Consider the following 17,956-nt stretch of genomic DNA (forward strand, 5'->3'; position numbering starts at 1 on the left):
TGCGTGTGTGCGTGCGTGTGTGCGTGTGTGCGTGTGTGCGTGAGCGTTCGTGTGTGCGTGCGTGCGTGAGCGTTCGTGTGCGTGCGTGCGTGAGCGTTCGTGTGAGCGTTCGTGTGTGCGTGCGTGTGCGTGCGCGTGTGTGCGTGTGTGCGCGTGTGTGTGTGCGTGCGTGTGCGTGCGTGCGTGAGCGTTCGTGTGTGCGTGTGTGCGTGTGTGCGCGTGTGCGCGTGTGCGCCTGCGCGTGCGCGCGTGTGTGTGTGTGTGTGTGTGTGTGTGTGTGTGTGTGTTTAAAGAGGGGGCAGGGGGCTGCTTTCGCGAAGGCGTTGCGGTTGAAGAGTGCCAACGTGTGACTTGTAACCATAATTATTTCTTTTTTTTTAAGCAAGGCACGAAACATAAGACAGTAAGGACGGTCCCAAAGCTGCGAACGGCTTGTGCGAACCCTCATCGTTCTTCACAGCTTTTGCCAGTATGGATAAGAGTACGCCACTCATTTTATTTTATTTTTATTTCATCTGCAATATGCCAATTTCGTGGTCGGTTGTTGCAGGAATGGCACATGCATAAAAGCATATTACAATTATTGCGAATGAATAAAAATAGATAAATCTTATGTAATAATACTAACACTTATTACCAAGCGAAAATCATATGCTAAGCACATTAGTAAATATGTTAGAAACTGTTATATAAGACTTAATGAACATCTTATGCCAAAGTACACTCGACAAGGTAGGGTGACAGTTAATCTCTTGAAGGCGTGTAAGCGGCTTTCAAGTACTGATAAAAAATTATGTGAATTGTTACAGTTATACATGTAGACCGACTGTCCCATTCCCTGATCGCCTGTGGAACGAATGAGTACTCAAATCAAATAAGTTGAAACGGCATTACTGTAGCGTTTGGTGGTGCTTGTTTCATGGGGTTAGGTAGGTATAGGTGGAACTATCGATGTTATTCTGGTTATAAAAAAGTTTTGACACAATCTTTGCTGCACAAATTTAGTGCGATTTACGTAAATTGATGATTCCGGGAGTCTGAGTGAATTTGAAAACGTGAATTTAAACTTGATATGAAGATAAACATTACCTTATGGAGATTTTCTTCGGGGTGCGCTAACGTAAACGTAGAGAGAAAGATAAATAAACATGAATGTAGACGGAAAAAAATGAAAGACAAGGAGATTAGCCAAACATAAACGCCTGGTTGGCTACACTACGAGGCGAAAGTGAGACAAGATAGAAGGTGCGAGGGACACGACTACGTTGAAAGTGGCCACGCAAGGTTGTTCACGTTAGCAGTACTAGCAACGCTCGCTCAGCTTCCTGGTTGAATAATGGGTGATGTCACGCATCCGTCATCTTTGCTTCCTCAGAAAGTTGAGCATTAAACCTGTTTAACGCGAGCCTAACTGGCTGTTCGCCGTCAAATCGGGGGCGATTGTGGAGGAGGCAACAGATGGTCTCTTTGCACTTTATCGCGCGTAAGTAAGCTGTCCATATCCATAATGAAGGAGCTTGACCATTCCGATTATACGGCGGCACAACAGTTTTGGGTCTGGGTTGTCCAAAAGTCCAAAAGTGAAGGACCCAGGCTGTGCAACCGACGATGGAAGTTAACAGGAGCTTTAAAGAGAGCCGAATCTTGATAATGGGAATAGTCTTGACTGTTCGCTGGCGTGAGCTAACCGGGAAGTTTCACTGACGAGATGAGTTCCGTCACTGCCGCATTGACTAGGCAGCCAGTGGAAGAAGATACATATCTATTTCTTTTTATAAAGGACAATGTAAACTACTGTGATGTCTGATACCAATTTCTGGTTAATATTCTGATCTAGGATTGTTTCTGGGCTTTGAATGGCCATCTCGGAACCAATCAACACTGCCCGTTTGCCCGGTGTGTCCCGCTCAGCGTAAGCAATGGGTGCGCCAGGTGCGCCGTGTGGATGTCGTCGTTTGTAAAATTACCACGGGAAATGCCGTAAGGAGAACAGCGGAACAGAATCTTGCAAAGCATTACCGTGTCCGGCGAACACCCGCTGGCTAGTTCTGTAGCTGACGTTTAGGCCTGAGAGCGCAGATTCGATATTTCTCTCACCCGCCGTGGTTGCTCAGTGGCTATGGTGTTAGGCTGCTGAGCACGAGGTCGCGGGATCGAATCCCGGCCACGGCGGCCGCATTTCGATGGGGGCGAAATGCGAAAACACCCGTGTACTTAGATTTAGGTGCACGTTAAAGAACCCCAGGTGGTCGAAATTTCCGGAGTCCTCCACTACGACGTGCCTCATAATCAGAAAGTGGTTTTGGCACGTAAAACCCCATAATTAAAAAAAAAATTCGATATTTTTCCCAAAAGTGTGGCCACCACGGTTCCTCGCTTGTTCGTCAAAAGAAAGGCATAAGTCGGCATTTTCTAGAAACATTGCGATTCTGCAAAAGCCTCATGCGAGCTTACATTCCGCAGAACTTGTAGAAAGTTGCATTAACATCCTTGAAGCAGCATACGCTGTCAAGTTTGGACAAGGTGTTCGTTTATCAAACCCATAGTAGCATGGATAGCTCAGCATCTTGCGTTCACAATGATCTAGCTTGTTGTGATATTCGGGGAAAGCTTTGTTCTCAACAATTCGCTTTTTTTTTTCAAGTGAAAGAGTGAAATTGTAATGTACCTGGTTAGTAGGTTGTCCTGTAGAGGCAATGAAAACTTGTCAAAATAACCTACATCTTCCACTTTTTTGCTTCAATTATGCGAAAGATTTCCAGCAAGGCATAATAAGAAAGAACCAAAAAAAGGTGCGCGGCAATGCCATTTCACAGGAGCTCCAAGAATATCTGAGATCACTTGCCGTCACTTTATGGCTGTAGTTCTCCGGCACATCTGACTTCAATATTTCCTTTCTTATCAGCTTGACAATTACTACACGCGTTCCAGGCCACAGTGAAAGCATGTGCCAACCTTCTGCCGTAGTCACAGAAACCGGCCACGCGAGACACGTTCCTTGGTCATCTGCAATCGGTCGTCAGGTTCATGCGAAGAAGTGTACGAAGACCTGCCTCCCCAGTCAGGGGCATCGGAAGAGATCCTATCTGTGGCTCAGTAATGTTACAAGGAAGGAAGCGAAGGGACAATGGCAAGTGCGTCCTGCCTGAGTTTGGTTTTTTAAAGCTTCGTGGCGGAGCACGAGTTCCACCATTTCCTCATGAATACTATAACCAGGGATTGTTACCTATAAGCGGCTAGCAAAGCTGTACTGCGCGGCGTCAGCTGAAGCCCATGCAGAAGCTCTCTCTCCCAGTGCCCTCGTTGCGTCCAAGCCCGCCCTTATCCAATACATATTGCTTGCTTCGTTTAGTTTTCTCTTAGTCTTTCTGCACTGGACAAGATTGACTTAGGGTACGCTCGATCTACTCCATTCAGTGATCACTTTCTCCTCCTTATCTTCTTTTTTATTATTATTATTATTATTATTATTATTATTATTATTATTATTATTATTATTATTATTATTATTATTATTATTATTATTGCGAGACGTCTCATTTTTTCTTTCTTTCTTGCCTGCCATTAGGAGTAGGCAGACGAAAGTCTTCACTCGCTACATCTCTTAAAACATTCTTCACAAGAAGCATGAGTTCGCTGCGGCGCAATAAAAAAAAAAAAAAACAGGGGGTGAGGGAATGAAAGTAAGAAAACGAAAGCTGGGCGCTGTTCTTTCCTGTGCCAAGAAGCAACTACGTACACTGCGTAGCGGCCCATGCAGCGCGAACTGGATCGCGAGTGAGTCGTTTTCGCTTGACGACGGCGCCCGGTGACGGCGTCTCATATTTCGTTGCGGGCGCGAACTCATCCGTTGACGGACTCGCCCCCCACCCCCCCGCGCCGCTCCCGCGAAGGCTCTTTCGCAACGGCACTTCAACAGTTACGACGCCGGGCAACGCTACCAAGTTTGCCTCTGTCAAGGAGACCTGTCTTCTCGAGGACACTTTCTCTTCTCTTTATACAACCTTCACTCGCTACCCTCCATGCGGCTTTTTAAGCGCTCGAGGGTGCTTTCGTCTGTGTTGCTTTGCTTTCACCACGTCCGTCCAGCTCACTGCCGTCATTCGTCGCTGTCTTGGGAGAAGGACCCCCGCTATTTCACACTGCTCATTCTTCTAGTCGCGCTTATCCTTCACTTTGAACTTTTTAGCCCTTTGGTTGGAGTCACGCCTCTCCTCTGTTATAGTCGTTAGTGCTATTATTATTGCTTTCTTCGCTACAAATGGTCGCACGTACGAGGACGTGGCATTGTAACCATGCGCAAGGAGCGCATAAGCGTGGCAAAAGAAAAGAAAAAAAAGGAAAACTAAATTTATGCACATATATGTGAGTGCTCTACCCGTCAGGATGCTCATTTCGAAAACACAGATAGGCCATCCGGTGAGGAGAAAGTAATTGCACGCTGGGCTCCACGGCCACTGTCGGGGCAACATCGTAAGAGTGCGTGAAGCTTGCAGACCCCTGTGATGCGCGCAGCAACAAACACAGCCGCATTTTTTGCAGCAACCAACCTCGCAAGAAAGCAAGACAAACGTCGAGCGAAGAGTAAGCAGCCACAAACGATGGCGTCGGGAGACGCGACTCGGAGAGCGTGGCGAACTGAGTGAAGCCAAGGCGACAGGGAAAAGAAGAGCGACGTTCCGTGAGCACGAAGATATGCATTTGGACCGTGGGTGCGCGCGTTTGTAATTCGCAGATTGGTGCGCATGTATTTGTGTGCACAAGCTCGGCCTTGTTGCCCCGCCGGTGGAAGACGCACCTTGTCTTTGCTAAGTTATTTGCTTTTGCAAGCGGGGAGCTTTTCAAAACACGGCTTCGCAGCACTCGCAGCGTGTGTCGGGACCGGTGCGCATTCGAGCGCTGAAATGAAACGTTCGAGATAACTGGAGCGCACAGCGAGAAACCGAAAGGCCCGCGGACGTTTTTCGCGCATTCGGACGAAACAACGGCGAAGGCGGCGGAAACAAAACAGCCACGAAGCTGGCGCTTGTGCGCGTCGCCTGTCGGCGCAGATAAACCAGACGGCGGCTAGAGGAAATGTTGCCTTCTGCACCCATCTCGCCTGCGGAAGGAGGGACCCTGAAACATTTCTTGAATGCCGAGGAGTATGAGCTGTGGGTGTTCGGTCTTTCAGATTATGTTGACTGTGCGTGATCTCACTCCGCACGTATTTATAGAGAACATTCTGCGTTATTTCTGTAGGAACGAAAGAAAAAAGAATAATTAAGAAAGCCCCTCTGCATGCATTTGTGCGACTTCGTGCAAGGACGTGTAACTTTCCTATCGTTTTCACTCTGTCTGACTTTTCGCACAGCTTATTTATTTGCATTGTATGACTCACATCCGCACTTTAGTACATGAACGCGGTATATTAAAGACTGTGAGGAGCGAACGGACAGCAATGCGTAAAGAGGCTTTATCGGCCGGCAGGCCTATGCCAAAGACTTAAGCAAAAGAAACCGGAATTGAGGTTGTTAACAAAAGAGAGTATAATCGCCAGCAAATTGGAGAAGTAGGAAGAATTTTCCATGCGTGGTTTCGTGCGTAAAGCCTACGCCTTGTGACAGAAGGTGTATTAACATGCGCATTGCTTAAATAATGGACCCACCCTTGCTAAAAATGTATGAGATATCCAGGCGGAGCAGTTGTCGGTTAAGCGTGCCAGAATAATCCCGCTTGATGCAACAACCATCCCCAGAACCGGTTTATATAAGGGAAAACAAAGTGGCATAGTTGTTGTAGTCAAAGTTTAGTTAAAGCCCTAAATTACTTATGACAATTTTTTTCTAAAGTTTCCGTATATAAACCATCTAAAGGTTTATATACTTCGCTTAATTGGTAGGATCAAGTCAACATATAACCACTTCCATCCCATTTCGCACAACGTTTTTTTTGCGATGTTACCTAAACAAATTTCACTGAATTCTGGTAGTTTTCGTTTGAGAAATGTGTTCTCAATCTTGCAGCACTTTCCAACTGCATCTGTGAGACCTAAAACTTCCACCCCTCATGTAAAATTGGATTTGATAATGTTGCATTATGCGTACGCCTCTTCTTGTAACGCCTAAAAATCGTGACTTCGCCATTCAAGGTGTTTTTTTTCTTTAATTATGATTATTATTGCAGTAGACTCATTAAGTTCACCACATAATGTAGTGTCCTTGGGTGCAAGACAGAAACAAGCACAGGTGGCCCTGACACCTTCTCTTTTCTTCCGAGTACTGATATTATCGGAATTCCAATAACATAGTGATCGAATTGCGCCGCACATTATTCCTATACGCCTCACGCTACAGCCCATTCTTTTTCTTCCTGCTGACGCCTACTGTCAAAGAATCTCAGGGGAGCGAATGTGACAACGAAGACAGCTACGCCTCGAAAGCACAATCCAGCTAACTAAAAGTTCTCCGTAGAGCGATCTCCAACCAGAGCCACCTCGCAGCTGTGTTTTCCTCTTCGCGCTGTTTGGCCTCGTTCTTTTTTCTGCTCCGACGGCCATTCCGGCCGTGTTGCTTCCGCGTTCGCGCCTTCTCTGGTTTCCGCGCGGTGTTTGACGGCGTGTGACGGTTCCAGACAAGCCGTGCTATAGATGACAGCTGTCACCGAGCTGCAGCTTGCGCAAGCGCGACCGATGCGCGGTCGATATTGGCTCCTGATCGGGCACCGTTACCAGAACATTTCTACTCCTCCCCCACCGCCCGTTGACGAATAATGTCGTCTAGCGCCGAAGTAAGCACGCGGACAATAACAGCGAGCAGTAATAAAAGGGCTGCACGAGACGTGCTGGTTTCGCTGCTGATGGTGTGTTGCGCAGTGATGCGGCGGCTTCTGTTCCCACGTCGAGACGAGCGGACGTGCGCTGCGCTGTACGCGCCAGCGATCGATAGTTCTTTTCTACAACAACAAAATGTACCATTAGAGCGAAATCTCCGAGATTGCGTCTTGACGTATTTTTGGAGGTACAATTTGTTTCAGTTCGAGCCTGCATACAGAAACGCATTCAAAACCGTTGTAGCGTTTGTAACGTCGGGGCTTAATGTTGCCGTAGCAACAAGAACGCAGCGGTCAACTGAAAGCCCTGACCATTGGAAGTATACTAACCTGCGTACGAAATGCGTTTAAGCGCCATGCCCTTGCGATTGTTCGACATTGTATGCAGCGGACCACAACTGAAATTTCTCACTGTATCAAGTGAAAGCATCACCGCATGGGAGTGTCTGTGAATTTCTGCTCTCATTCTAGCAAGTATGTCTAGGATTAGGCAGGAGGGAATGTTCGCACCAGCTTTACGGTACGGCAACCAAGTCCGATAGGTGTTTATTATTATTATTATTATTATTATTATTATTATTATTATTATTATTATTATTATTATTATTATTATTTAGGCAGACGCTGGAGATTTCGTCGGGCGATGCTGAGAGAATTTTGTGCTCGCGCTCACTGCATGGCATTTCTAATGGCACCTCATAATTGAGTTATAGCGGGCGTGTCAGGTAACTCTTACTGCCTGACCGGCCGTCATCTTTGGGGTTCTTTCTTTATCGATCCCTGCTTTGTTTGCACCCCTTCCCTTCTTTTACTTTTCCCTGTATTGCACATTGGTGCAAAGATATCAGTGAACATGCTAAGCCTTATTTGCTTATAGTTTCCAAATGAGTGGAATAGTGCTTTTGTAAGGTACGCAACCAACACGGTATTGCGTAAGTATTATGTTTATTCCCTTTTTTTTTTTTTCTGAAATTCGTCACTCGCTCACCTGAAGCCGCTCTTTCGGTATCGCTCGGATCGGTGACTGGGCGGCACTTAATGGAGGAAAAGAATCGTTGCCAAATACGGTCCCAGGTTGGTTGCTCGGCAGTCATTTGAGCATTTTTGTGTGCGGTGCAGGTTAGGTCTGCCGCGTTAGCCGGAACTTCTTGCGATACCCACACGACCCTCTGACCAACTCTGTGCCGTGCGCAATGCCCGCCCATTGTGCGCAACTAGTGCTTCCGTGAAGCTCAAAGGTACTCACAATGGCGACGTGTGTCTATCGCGTTGCGCTGCTAAGCATGAGGTCGCGGGATCAAATCCCGGCCACGGCGGTGGCAATTCGATGGCCGCGAAATGCCAAAATGTCCGTGTACCGTGAATTGGGTGCACGTTAAAGAACCCCAGGGGGAGCCCCCAACTAAGGCGTGTCTCATAATCGGATCGTGGTTCTCGCAAGCTCAAAGGCGGGCAATGGAGGAGCCTTTCTCCCTGGTTCCCTTTCCTGATTGACTGACGTGAACCGTAGCTTTCACAGCACTGCGCTGAGTTGGTGAGGAATAGTAATGTACGTACGCTATATTCTTTAGGAATACAGCCAGCTACAAAAGGCCACACAAGCGCTGCTGAGATTTCTGAAGTCTACCGGTATGAGTGACCGGCGGTAATATACAGCAGAGAGCCGTTACTACGTCGGCGATATCAGCAGTGCAGTTTCTCTTCTTTTGTCTTTCCTTCCCTTTCCCCCTTGTTCCAGTGCAGTGTAGCCAACCAGGATCACTGCTGGTTATCCTCCCTGACTTTCATTTTTTCCTTCTCTCTCTTTAGGACTGCAGTCTATATAAAGATAGCCTAAAATAGACTTGGATGACATCTTTTGCAGGAAGGTTACCACTACCGGACTACATTTGCAGAGCTTGCATGCTATAAGACTTTCTAAAGAGTCGGATGCTCGCTATATCACGTAATTGTTTCAGCACTACAAACTCGCGTTCTCCAATGGGTGACTTGGCAAAGGCAACACCACAGATGCCACAAATTGCGCTGTGACCACAGCACCAAACGTAGAACTACACGAAACATAAATCTAAGCAAATAAAAGAACATAAAAATTAAATTAAAAAAGGAAGTTCAACTAATGAGTTTGGGTGCCTCGTCTCCGACCGTCTCGTATGAAGCTGTCTCTAGCCACGTGGCTGTACTCGCGTCAGCTTCTACGGCGACGTGCGTCGACTAATTTGCGTCAGGCATCGTTGCCCAAGCGAGCTGCATTTCAGGTCTCTCTTTTGTGTGTGTGTGTGTGTGTGTGTGGGCTCTTGAATAATTAAGACGTGTCGTATGCGCGTCTGCTAGTGGTAGAAACGACGGAGTATCTCTCCGCTCAGCTATTCCTCCCACAGTACAGCGAAAACTAGACCCATAGAAAAAGATTTAACGGGGTGGGCTGCGAATTGTTGCGGTTGGTTGCAGCTGAAGAAGCAAACCTGGACCGCAACAATACAATTGTTCTTTTTAGTTTTGCTCTTTTTTAATCTCATCATTCGTCGTGCTGTCTGGTCGTTGGTCGTCCTGGTGATAACGCAAGCGTGGCGCCGCTGCAGTCAGAGACGAAAAGTACAATCATGAACTAGAATTGCAGCACAACTGATATATCATTACTGCGCGAAACTTAATGAAATAATGAGGTACCTAAAGTGTTTTCAACGTCCAGAAGCTGTATTGCGAGCTGTTGGATGACACCGTGATGAAGTGCTCAGCATTAATTTCAAGCAGCTGGGGTTGTGTGACGTGAATGTGAACTTAAGAACACGAGTATTCTCACATTCTATTACAATCCTAATGTTGCCACAGAGACCAGAAATAAAATCGACGAGTTAGTGCTCGTCATTACAATGCCAATGCCCCTCACCTACTGCGGTGCATAAGTCATTGTTTTGAGCTTTTCATATGGGGCAGTTGGCTTCCTCCCGTATATTGTAGAGGCGCACTAACTAATAGCCTTGCTGAGGAAAAATTATCTTCAACCAAGTTGCCACCACAGGCAGTGCAACTGCAAGGTGCCACGCTGCAGAATACTGTGTGGGTGGCTGTGCGTTCTCTCATTTGTTATTGCTTATTGGTATGGCCTGCAACGACACGTCATCCTACACTACCTGCGATTGTTGCAATAGCAAGCTAACGGGAGACCTGGAATGTGCAAGCTTCCGGCAGCTGTCCGCCTTTCTTTAAACAGAGCGGCACCGGCACAATGTAAAGAGTATGTTCTAATTACATCCCTTTTCGCATTTCGTTATTGGTCCGAGCCACGAAGTGATGGGAATTCCTGCATTATGCCTGCCCAGAATACCGCAGATGAGAAATTTTACGATAGTATAATTATCGTGACCAGCACCGTAATTATGTCAGTTGAAGCACGAATGCCTGTTCCGAAAATCTCCTCCCCCATCGATGTTGTGTAAGGCAAACCCATTCAATGCTCGTTATTCATTCGTCGCATGGATATGTCTAATTCTCTGTTGACAGGAGCTGCGTTTTCTATTCTTAGATATTTATTTAATTTTTTTTATTATATTACTTCAACACGTCGACTGCGCCCAAAGAATATAAAATTGGAGCAAAAGTACAGTAAATTTTCATCCCCGCGGGCATAGTATAGACATAAAACATGAGAACTAGTGTAGCGGAGCCCTCAGGTGGCCATAGTTTACGGGCTGCACTGCGATCATTACCACTCCCTGAAGAGCCTTGTGCATGCGAAGAAACTACATCTTTGCTTCTAATGCTCCATTTGTGCTTTTAATGAACAGCGCTTCATAACGCACTATGTAATGCACTAGACACTTGCTAACATTAAGAATACTGGGATGTGAATATCGGTTTATATAAATTGTGATGACGGTTCTTCAGTATTCAATATTCGATTCGATCTCAAATATCACTATTCGCACACCCCTACTTGCTACCTTTGTCCAGTAATCTCGACGTTAGTTCTAAATTCTAATCGTCTTACTGAAACTTCTAGACTTGCTGGGTCTTTATGGCGTCGTTAGGCGAATGCTAGAACTGTAACAGCAAGCATGTAGCTTATGTTTGGCTTTCTTAAAGGCCGCGTTCTAGCATCACACGTGTCCCATTCTTACATCCCGTTCTTACGTGCCACGTTCTTACATCGGCACTAATGTAGACAAGACAAGCGCTGCCGCAAATGACATGCTGCTCAGGAATGCGCATCGTTTTGGCGTATTTAACTTAATTATGTTCTACGCAACATGCCCTCACATTTTGCGTCCGCGTGCTCCCACTGTACCCAGTTCGTTTATATAGTATGCCATTTATACTTAAAGGGAAGCTGAAAGGTTTTCCAGAAAAAATGAGTGACGAGCAGTACGCCGTGGTTTTCAACCCTCTGAATTCGAATATCGCATCAAAATTGAGTGAAAGATAGCGCAAACATATTTTATTTCGACGAAAAGTGCAGCAGCAGACACGCCCAGCTCGCGCGCCTCGTTTGCGCCTGTGATTGGTCGGGCGCCTCGTGACGTCAACAATGGTGTTCGTCCGGACCGTCTGCTGCCGCTACACACGAAGCACGGTGCAAAGTAGTTTGGTGGTGTTTTGCTGAGACGGTCACGGAAATTTTCGAGAGCTTGCGTTTCCCTGACGAGTTCGGCGTTAAGTCCAAACTCTACGAGAGCGATTTTGCGCGCGACGGTGACGGGCGACGGCTTCGAGCGACAAAACGGGCCGTCGCTTGAACAAATCGCTCGGTGTTGTCGCTCGATCGCTCGTTTCTAGAAATCTAGAACTCGTCGCTCGCCGCCCGGAAATGCTATGAGCGACTAGCCAATTGTGCGAAGCCGAAACTGGATGTACATAACTCAAATACTGCTGTTTGTCGCACGGAACGAGCAAACTATTGAATTTTACACGTGCAAGAATAAGAACCTAGTGCAAGACCTTCAGAAATATTTTATGCTCCTTCTTCAGTAAAATACATCAACTTAAATTGATAAAGCATGCGCCACGCTAGTTTTGGCGCGTATATTGCTGCCCTCATTCCGGGAAGTCGTCGCTCAAAGCCGTCGCTCGCGTGGAGTTCGGCTTGCAGACGACGAGTGAACGCGACAGCCATCGCCTCGCTTGTAGCGCTGTCGCTGTCGCGTGCAAGATCACTTGCAAGGGGTTTATACTTGTACATACTACACGTACGTACATACTTGTACATACTACATGTACGAGCCGATTGCGAAGAGCCAGCCTCTCCAAGAAGCAAAAAATGCTGGTGCAAGCATTGCTTTCGACGCGAACGAAGGCCAAGTATTAGCATCTCCTTGGGTGTTGGAAATGTTCTTTGGCGAGTATGTTTTTTGCTAAGCTGCATTCAGCGTTCCAGTGAGTACGTTTCTAAGCAAACAACTGTAGTGTTATGTTCCTGCATGCCTCCTCGTAGAACGTAAGCGGTGATGCGATCTTCGGCATTTGTGCGCTGCCCCAAAGCTGTCGGCAATCTACACAGACGGTTTAAACGCGGGAAAAGTTTAGCGGCTGTTGTAGCACGTGTAGTATAGAACCTTCATCAGCGCGCCATCCGCACGCTACTCGTAACCGGCGAATTCCGTCGGCTACGTGAGATGGTCGGTTTCTTATGTGTGCGAGAGAAGGGGGAGTGCAGCGTCTTGGCGTGAGCAGGCTTTCCAACACATGCAAGCTTTACGCTTGCACTGCGTTATGGTAGCTGCATGCAGGCTGTTTCACAACACACGTGCGAATAGAAAATTCGCGGCGCTTGGCGATGAAACCTGCGTCAAGGGTGGGTGATAAACATGCACCTTCCGTTCAGCGTGCTAACTATTTTTTTTTTTTTGAGAACCCAAAGCACGCATTATTGATAAACTCCGGTAGTAATCGTCACGGAAGTGGTTAGAGCACAACACTTGTTCTTGAGCGCTTGAAATTGTTTCGCTTCACAGCAGCCTCACACTTAGCTGAAAGCTTCTTGTCTTGCAGGAACTAATGGAACATCGGAACATCGTCGCGGCCGCTGGTGTTCGTGCAAGCGTAGGCTGCAAAGAACGCCGGCATGATCGGCCTACAAGTTCAATTGATGCTGCGCACGTCAACTACCACTCCTATATACACGCAAATAAAGGAATGTAGGGTCGAGCGAAGCAGATTAGGACGGCACGCACGCAGAAATAAGCCCGGTCAGGCACGGTCGCGGAGGCTACGAAGAAGCGGAACACCAGTGTTGACGTCACTACGCCGCCGTTTCCGGTCTTCGCTCGCATCGTCAGCGTCAGCAGCAGCGCGCGGCGCTCGACGGGGGGCGGAGCTACAGCGCACTTTTAACCGACGATTGCGTCACTCCTAAGTGAAAAATTCCCCCCAAAATTTTACCTTCATGGTTTATAAGGTTCCCGCCAGACTCTTCAGCTTCCCTTTAATAGATGATCATAGGTTGAAATGTAATATACACCTTCGTTTGTGTGGATGCTACAGCGCAAGCAGCTTCTCAAGCATCATCGGCATCCTCGTGACCCATGACGCCAATTATGCGTATAACGAACACATGTTGTTGTCATCATATGTTGTCCCGCCGTACCTAACGGGTACGGCGGGACAACATGTGATGTGCTCGCGTCGATGAGTTCGGCTTATTGTATACATGTCTGGGCATTTTGTGCTCAGAAACAGGACCAATAGTACTGAAAACGAGGAGGACACCGCAGAACATATAGAGGGTGCCTTTTGTTCTTTCATTTTTTATTGCATCAATATTTTAATTGGTTGTGGCAGTCATTGCTTCTACGAGAAATTAAAATGGTTAACTGAATATTTAACATATTTACGGGAATTAACTTTTTAATTAACTACTTGACGGCACATATTTTAATCTACTAATGGTAGCTAGTAACAATACAAGGCATATAAATTTAGAAAGAATTCCCAAGACTACGCCACTTTCGAGATATTATTTTAAATAGGCCTACGAAATGCGTTGGCATTCCAGTTTCTTTAGTGCTTCAATGCATAAAACAGCGTTTTCTTTAAAAGAGTAAGTAAATCCGACGTGGTTGCTCAGTTGCTAAATGTTGGGCTGCTGAGCACGAAGTCGCAGGATCGAATACCGGCCATGGCGGTCGCATTTTGATGCGGGCGAAATGCGAAAACACCCCTGTACTTAGATTTAGGTGCACGTTAAAAAACTCCAGGTGGTCAAAATTTCCGGAGTCCTCCACTAGAGCGTGCCTCATAATCAAGGAGTGGCTTTAGCCCGTACAACCCCATAATTTGATTTAATTTAAGAGTAAGTGAAACAACAGTGCGCTTTTGCCGGAAGCTTGACGGCGCATACCTGGAAACCGGTGCCGTCCTCAAAATTCGTTGTAAGACGGTATGCCTTGCACACTCACTAGCTACAATTCGTAGATTGAAATATGTGCCGTCAGTTATTTAACAAATGATTACCGTAATTGTGTTAATTATTCAACAAAACATTTTATTTCTCGTAGAAGTAATGACTTCCTCGTGTAGTAATTTAAATCAAGGGTTAGAACTGTGCTATCGGCTACAGGCAATTTAAGAAAAGCACCCTGGATATGTGCGGCAGATTAGAAATTATTCTTAAAAAAAAGCGCAAGAATGAAGGACGCGTGTGGCGCTTCCTTGTGGCGTGCTTACCCGGCCAGGAAATACCTCGAGTAGAAGAATATAAATACCTTGGTATATGGATAAACGAAGGCAATAGATATATGGAAACACATGAAAAACCAATAACAGTAAAGGGGAAGAGAAATGCAGCCATAATGAAACACAGAGCACTATGGGCGATACAATAGGTACGAGGTGCTCCAGGGTATGTGGAAAGGTGTAATGGTTCCAGGACGTACTTTTGGAAATGCGGTTGTTTGCTTGAAGTCAGGGGTAAAATCAGGACTCGATGGTGACCAAAGGTCAGTGAGACGCCTCGCATTGGGCGCTCACGGCAAGACTACAAATGAAGCTGTGCAGGGTGATATGGGCTGGACAAGTTTTGAAGTGAGTGAAGCTCGCTGTAAAATTGAGTATGATGAACGGCTGGGAAATATGGAAGAAAGTAAATGGGCTGGGAAAGTGTTGAGGTATTTGTACAGCAAAAACATTGATTCACAGTGGAGGAAAAGAACTAGGAAGCTTACTCCTAGTTCGAAGATTCGAAGATTATTCGAAGAGGCAGACATTACTAGTACGAGAAATCGAAAAACATATTCAACCAATTAAAAAAAATTAACTAATTAACTTATTCATTACTTATTTTACTATACATATCGCAATTTGCAAATTGTAGCCAGTTAGGTTGCAAGACGTTTCCACTTGAAATGAATTTCCGGGGTGACACCAGTTTTGCGGCATTACTTCCCCAAAGTATGGAACGAATCGACGGGCGTTCTAGTTACCTTTGTACTTGAATGCATAAAAGAGCATTATGCTAAAGAAGTAAGTGGAACAACAGTGCATTTTTACGGCAAGTTTGATGGCTTATATCTCCACTCTCGAATTCTCGAAATTCATTCCAAGTGGATATGCCTTGCAATATCACCGGCTACAATTCGTAAATTGCAATCTTGCCGTAAAGTATTTAATTCTGGAGATAATTGTGGATTGTTGTAAATTAGCTCAACATATGTTTTGATTTCTCTCGCAAGCAATGCCTGCCTCTCTGAATGATTCAGCTCAAGGAGTAGAATTACATTATCTGCAACAGGCTACTTTTAAAAATCCCATAAAACTTAATAATGATCACCCTGTATAAAGAGACTGTAGAAGACATTTCTTGTAACTAACAATGTGAGGACGCTGTTCTTTTTAGTGCATAACTTTAGCATTAGAAACTTTGATAATTTTTGACCATATATTTATATACAAATTCACTGTAATAGGATCATCTTTCTTTTTTTCTGGGCGTATCTTCTGCCGCGCGTGTGAATTTCAAGGCACCTTACTAGTGTCCTGGTCTCGCAAAGCTCCCAAATGCAACGTTCCCGCATGACGTCCAATCCAAAATTTTTGCTCCCCCCCCCCCGCCCCTCAACCCCGCAAGGCGTTAACTGCGCATTTTCATGTCGCCGTCGCAAAAACGCGTGCAGCTGGCGCTTTATGGTTCTTGCGACGCTAATAGTATACAGTGGTGTGGGCAATGGCCCCCTCGAAGCGATCTGATAGCACTACCTGTTCCCCACCGCAGTATTATTATTATTTTCGCACATTCTAATGGTAAAAGTAAATAAATTATTTCATCGCTTCATTTTCCCGCCGAGGTGATCTTAGGGCTAATGATATTTTCCTGCTAAGAATACGTTCTGGGGTTCCATTCCCTTCCACGGAAACCGGCGCATGTCGGAGTTTGCCGGAGTTGCACAGCTGCTCGCAGCTTTGGGTGTGCAACTATAGAAGCACCCGCGTGGTCGATTAGTGCGCCACTAAATGGCCTTTCTCGTGGCCAGTTTGTCGATTTGGGACGTTAAACCTCGTCGCTGACTCAACAATTGCTAAAAAATCCCCAGCGACGCGTGAACTCTCGCTTTTTCTTTGTCAACGCAGCGCTGTCGCCGCCACTGTTCTTCAAGGAGGAGCCCCCCGGCTGGGTCCCCTTCCTGAACAGCACGGGTGCCGTTGTGCCGTGCTCGGCGGGCGGTTCCCCGCCTCCCACGGTCACGTGGCGCAAAGCGGACAGCGGCGCGCCCGTCACCGAGCTGCCCGGTCTTCGACAGCTGCGGCCCGATGGCTCGCTCGTGTTCCCACCCTTCGGCGTGGACCAGTACCGGCCCGACGTGCATGCCACCAGCTACCGCTGCGAGGCGTCCAACAGCTACGGCATCATCGGCAGCAGGGACGTCCGCGTGACAGCCGGTACGTGGCATGACTCTCGACAGCATAGAGGACTTGTGCCGGAGTAACTGGCGACGAGAGGCAAGCACAAATCTGGCTCAAGGATGGCGTAATTTCACCTTGAAGAGTGAACACACGTAAAAGAAAACACCGTCTAGAAAACATACAAACTGTATAGCGGCTGTTCACCTACAAAGAAGGCGTTAAGGCCTGGACGACTAAAACCACAAAAAATCTTCATGATATGCTATAATTTGTTTTTAATGCGATAGCATTGTACTGAACAGTCACTGGTCTGCGTCTGATATTGGCGCAATAATTCCGGTGGGCCGATGTTGGAGGCACGTAATCAAAGACGCGGTTGTGGCTGTCTTGATAGAAGTGCGTGGTTATTGTGAAGCGACAGCGACACCAACAAGGTAGAAAGTGGGAGAGAAGAATAAGGGGAAGCAATGGATTCGATTTTCTGCTAGTTACTGGCATATGAATGCAACAAACAACGAAGCCAGGGAAAGCGCAGGGGAAATAACTGTTCTCTCTAACTGAAATACAGAAATAACAGGGAAAATAAGCACATGAAAGTGGACGAAAAGACAACTTGCCGCTGGTGGGAGCCGAGCCCACATCTTGCGCATCGCACGTTCATGCGATTCTCTATTATTCAGCTGCCGCGGCGGCCTTCTTTAATCCTTTAATCAAGGTCTTAATGAATTGGCAGGCAGCATAGGTAGATCGTATGGTTTTAATCGTTCACTGATCACCATGGGAGGAGATAAAAGTCAATGTCGAAAGTCGCAGAAGGATGGGACTTCCATAATAATATAATAATGCCGAAGTGCAGTAATTCAGGTGCCGCATAGGGAGGTGCGAGTTCTTTGTCATATTTTTTAGCTGGTTCCAACCTTTTGTACGTCGGATATGTACACTTTACTATTGCGACTAGTTGAGGAGGAAATTTCGCTTATAATAGCATACGCCTTTACCACGGCTCTTCTGGATGTGAGCGTACAAAATCGAGTGTGCAGCGCTGCCCGCAGTGCTTCCACACGGACACATGGCATGCCCTTGTAGAAGCGCTGGAGGCATTGAATGCTGAGGCGTGAGTGATACCACTATAGCGTATATATTGTGGTTCGTCACTTTCGCGGTTGGTGTCCCAGGTTCATCTCGCCCGGTCCCTGATCCTTTCAGCGGCGACTCGCTTCACGGCCTTAAATGGCAGGTTAGCAGGGGGAACGAGGCGAATCTCCCCTGGGGGGAACACATTTTATGAAGCACGGGGAGATACGACGGCCAT

General features: G+C 46.6%; 1 protein-coding gene across 1 annotated transcript in view; it reads left to right on the forward strand.

Annotated features, from left to right (window-relative positions):
- The window catches only part of LOC126546074 (cell adhesion molecule Dscam1-like), a 706,711-nt gene that overhangs the window by 196,353 nt on the left and 492,402 nt on the right, over positions 1 to 17,956 (forward strand). Inside the window, exon 2 of the mRNA XM_072286086.1 lies at positions 16,372 to 16,680. Coding sequence (XP_072142187.1) covers positions 16,372 to 16,680 — 309 coding nt within the window. The remainder of the gene's footprint in view (positions 1 to 16,371; positions 16,681 to 17,956) is intronic.

The sequence above is a fragment of the Dermacentor andersoni genome, chromosome 1, assembly GCF_023375885.2.
Source record: "Dermacentor andersoni chromosome 1, qqDerAnde1_hic_scaffold, whole genome shotgun sequence".
Taxonomy (NCBI): Eukaryota; Metazoa; Arthropoda; class Arachnida; order Ixodida; family Ixodidae; genus Dermacentor; species Dermacentor andersoni.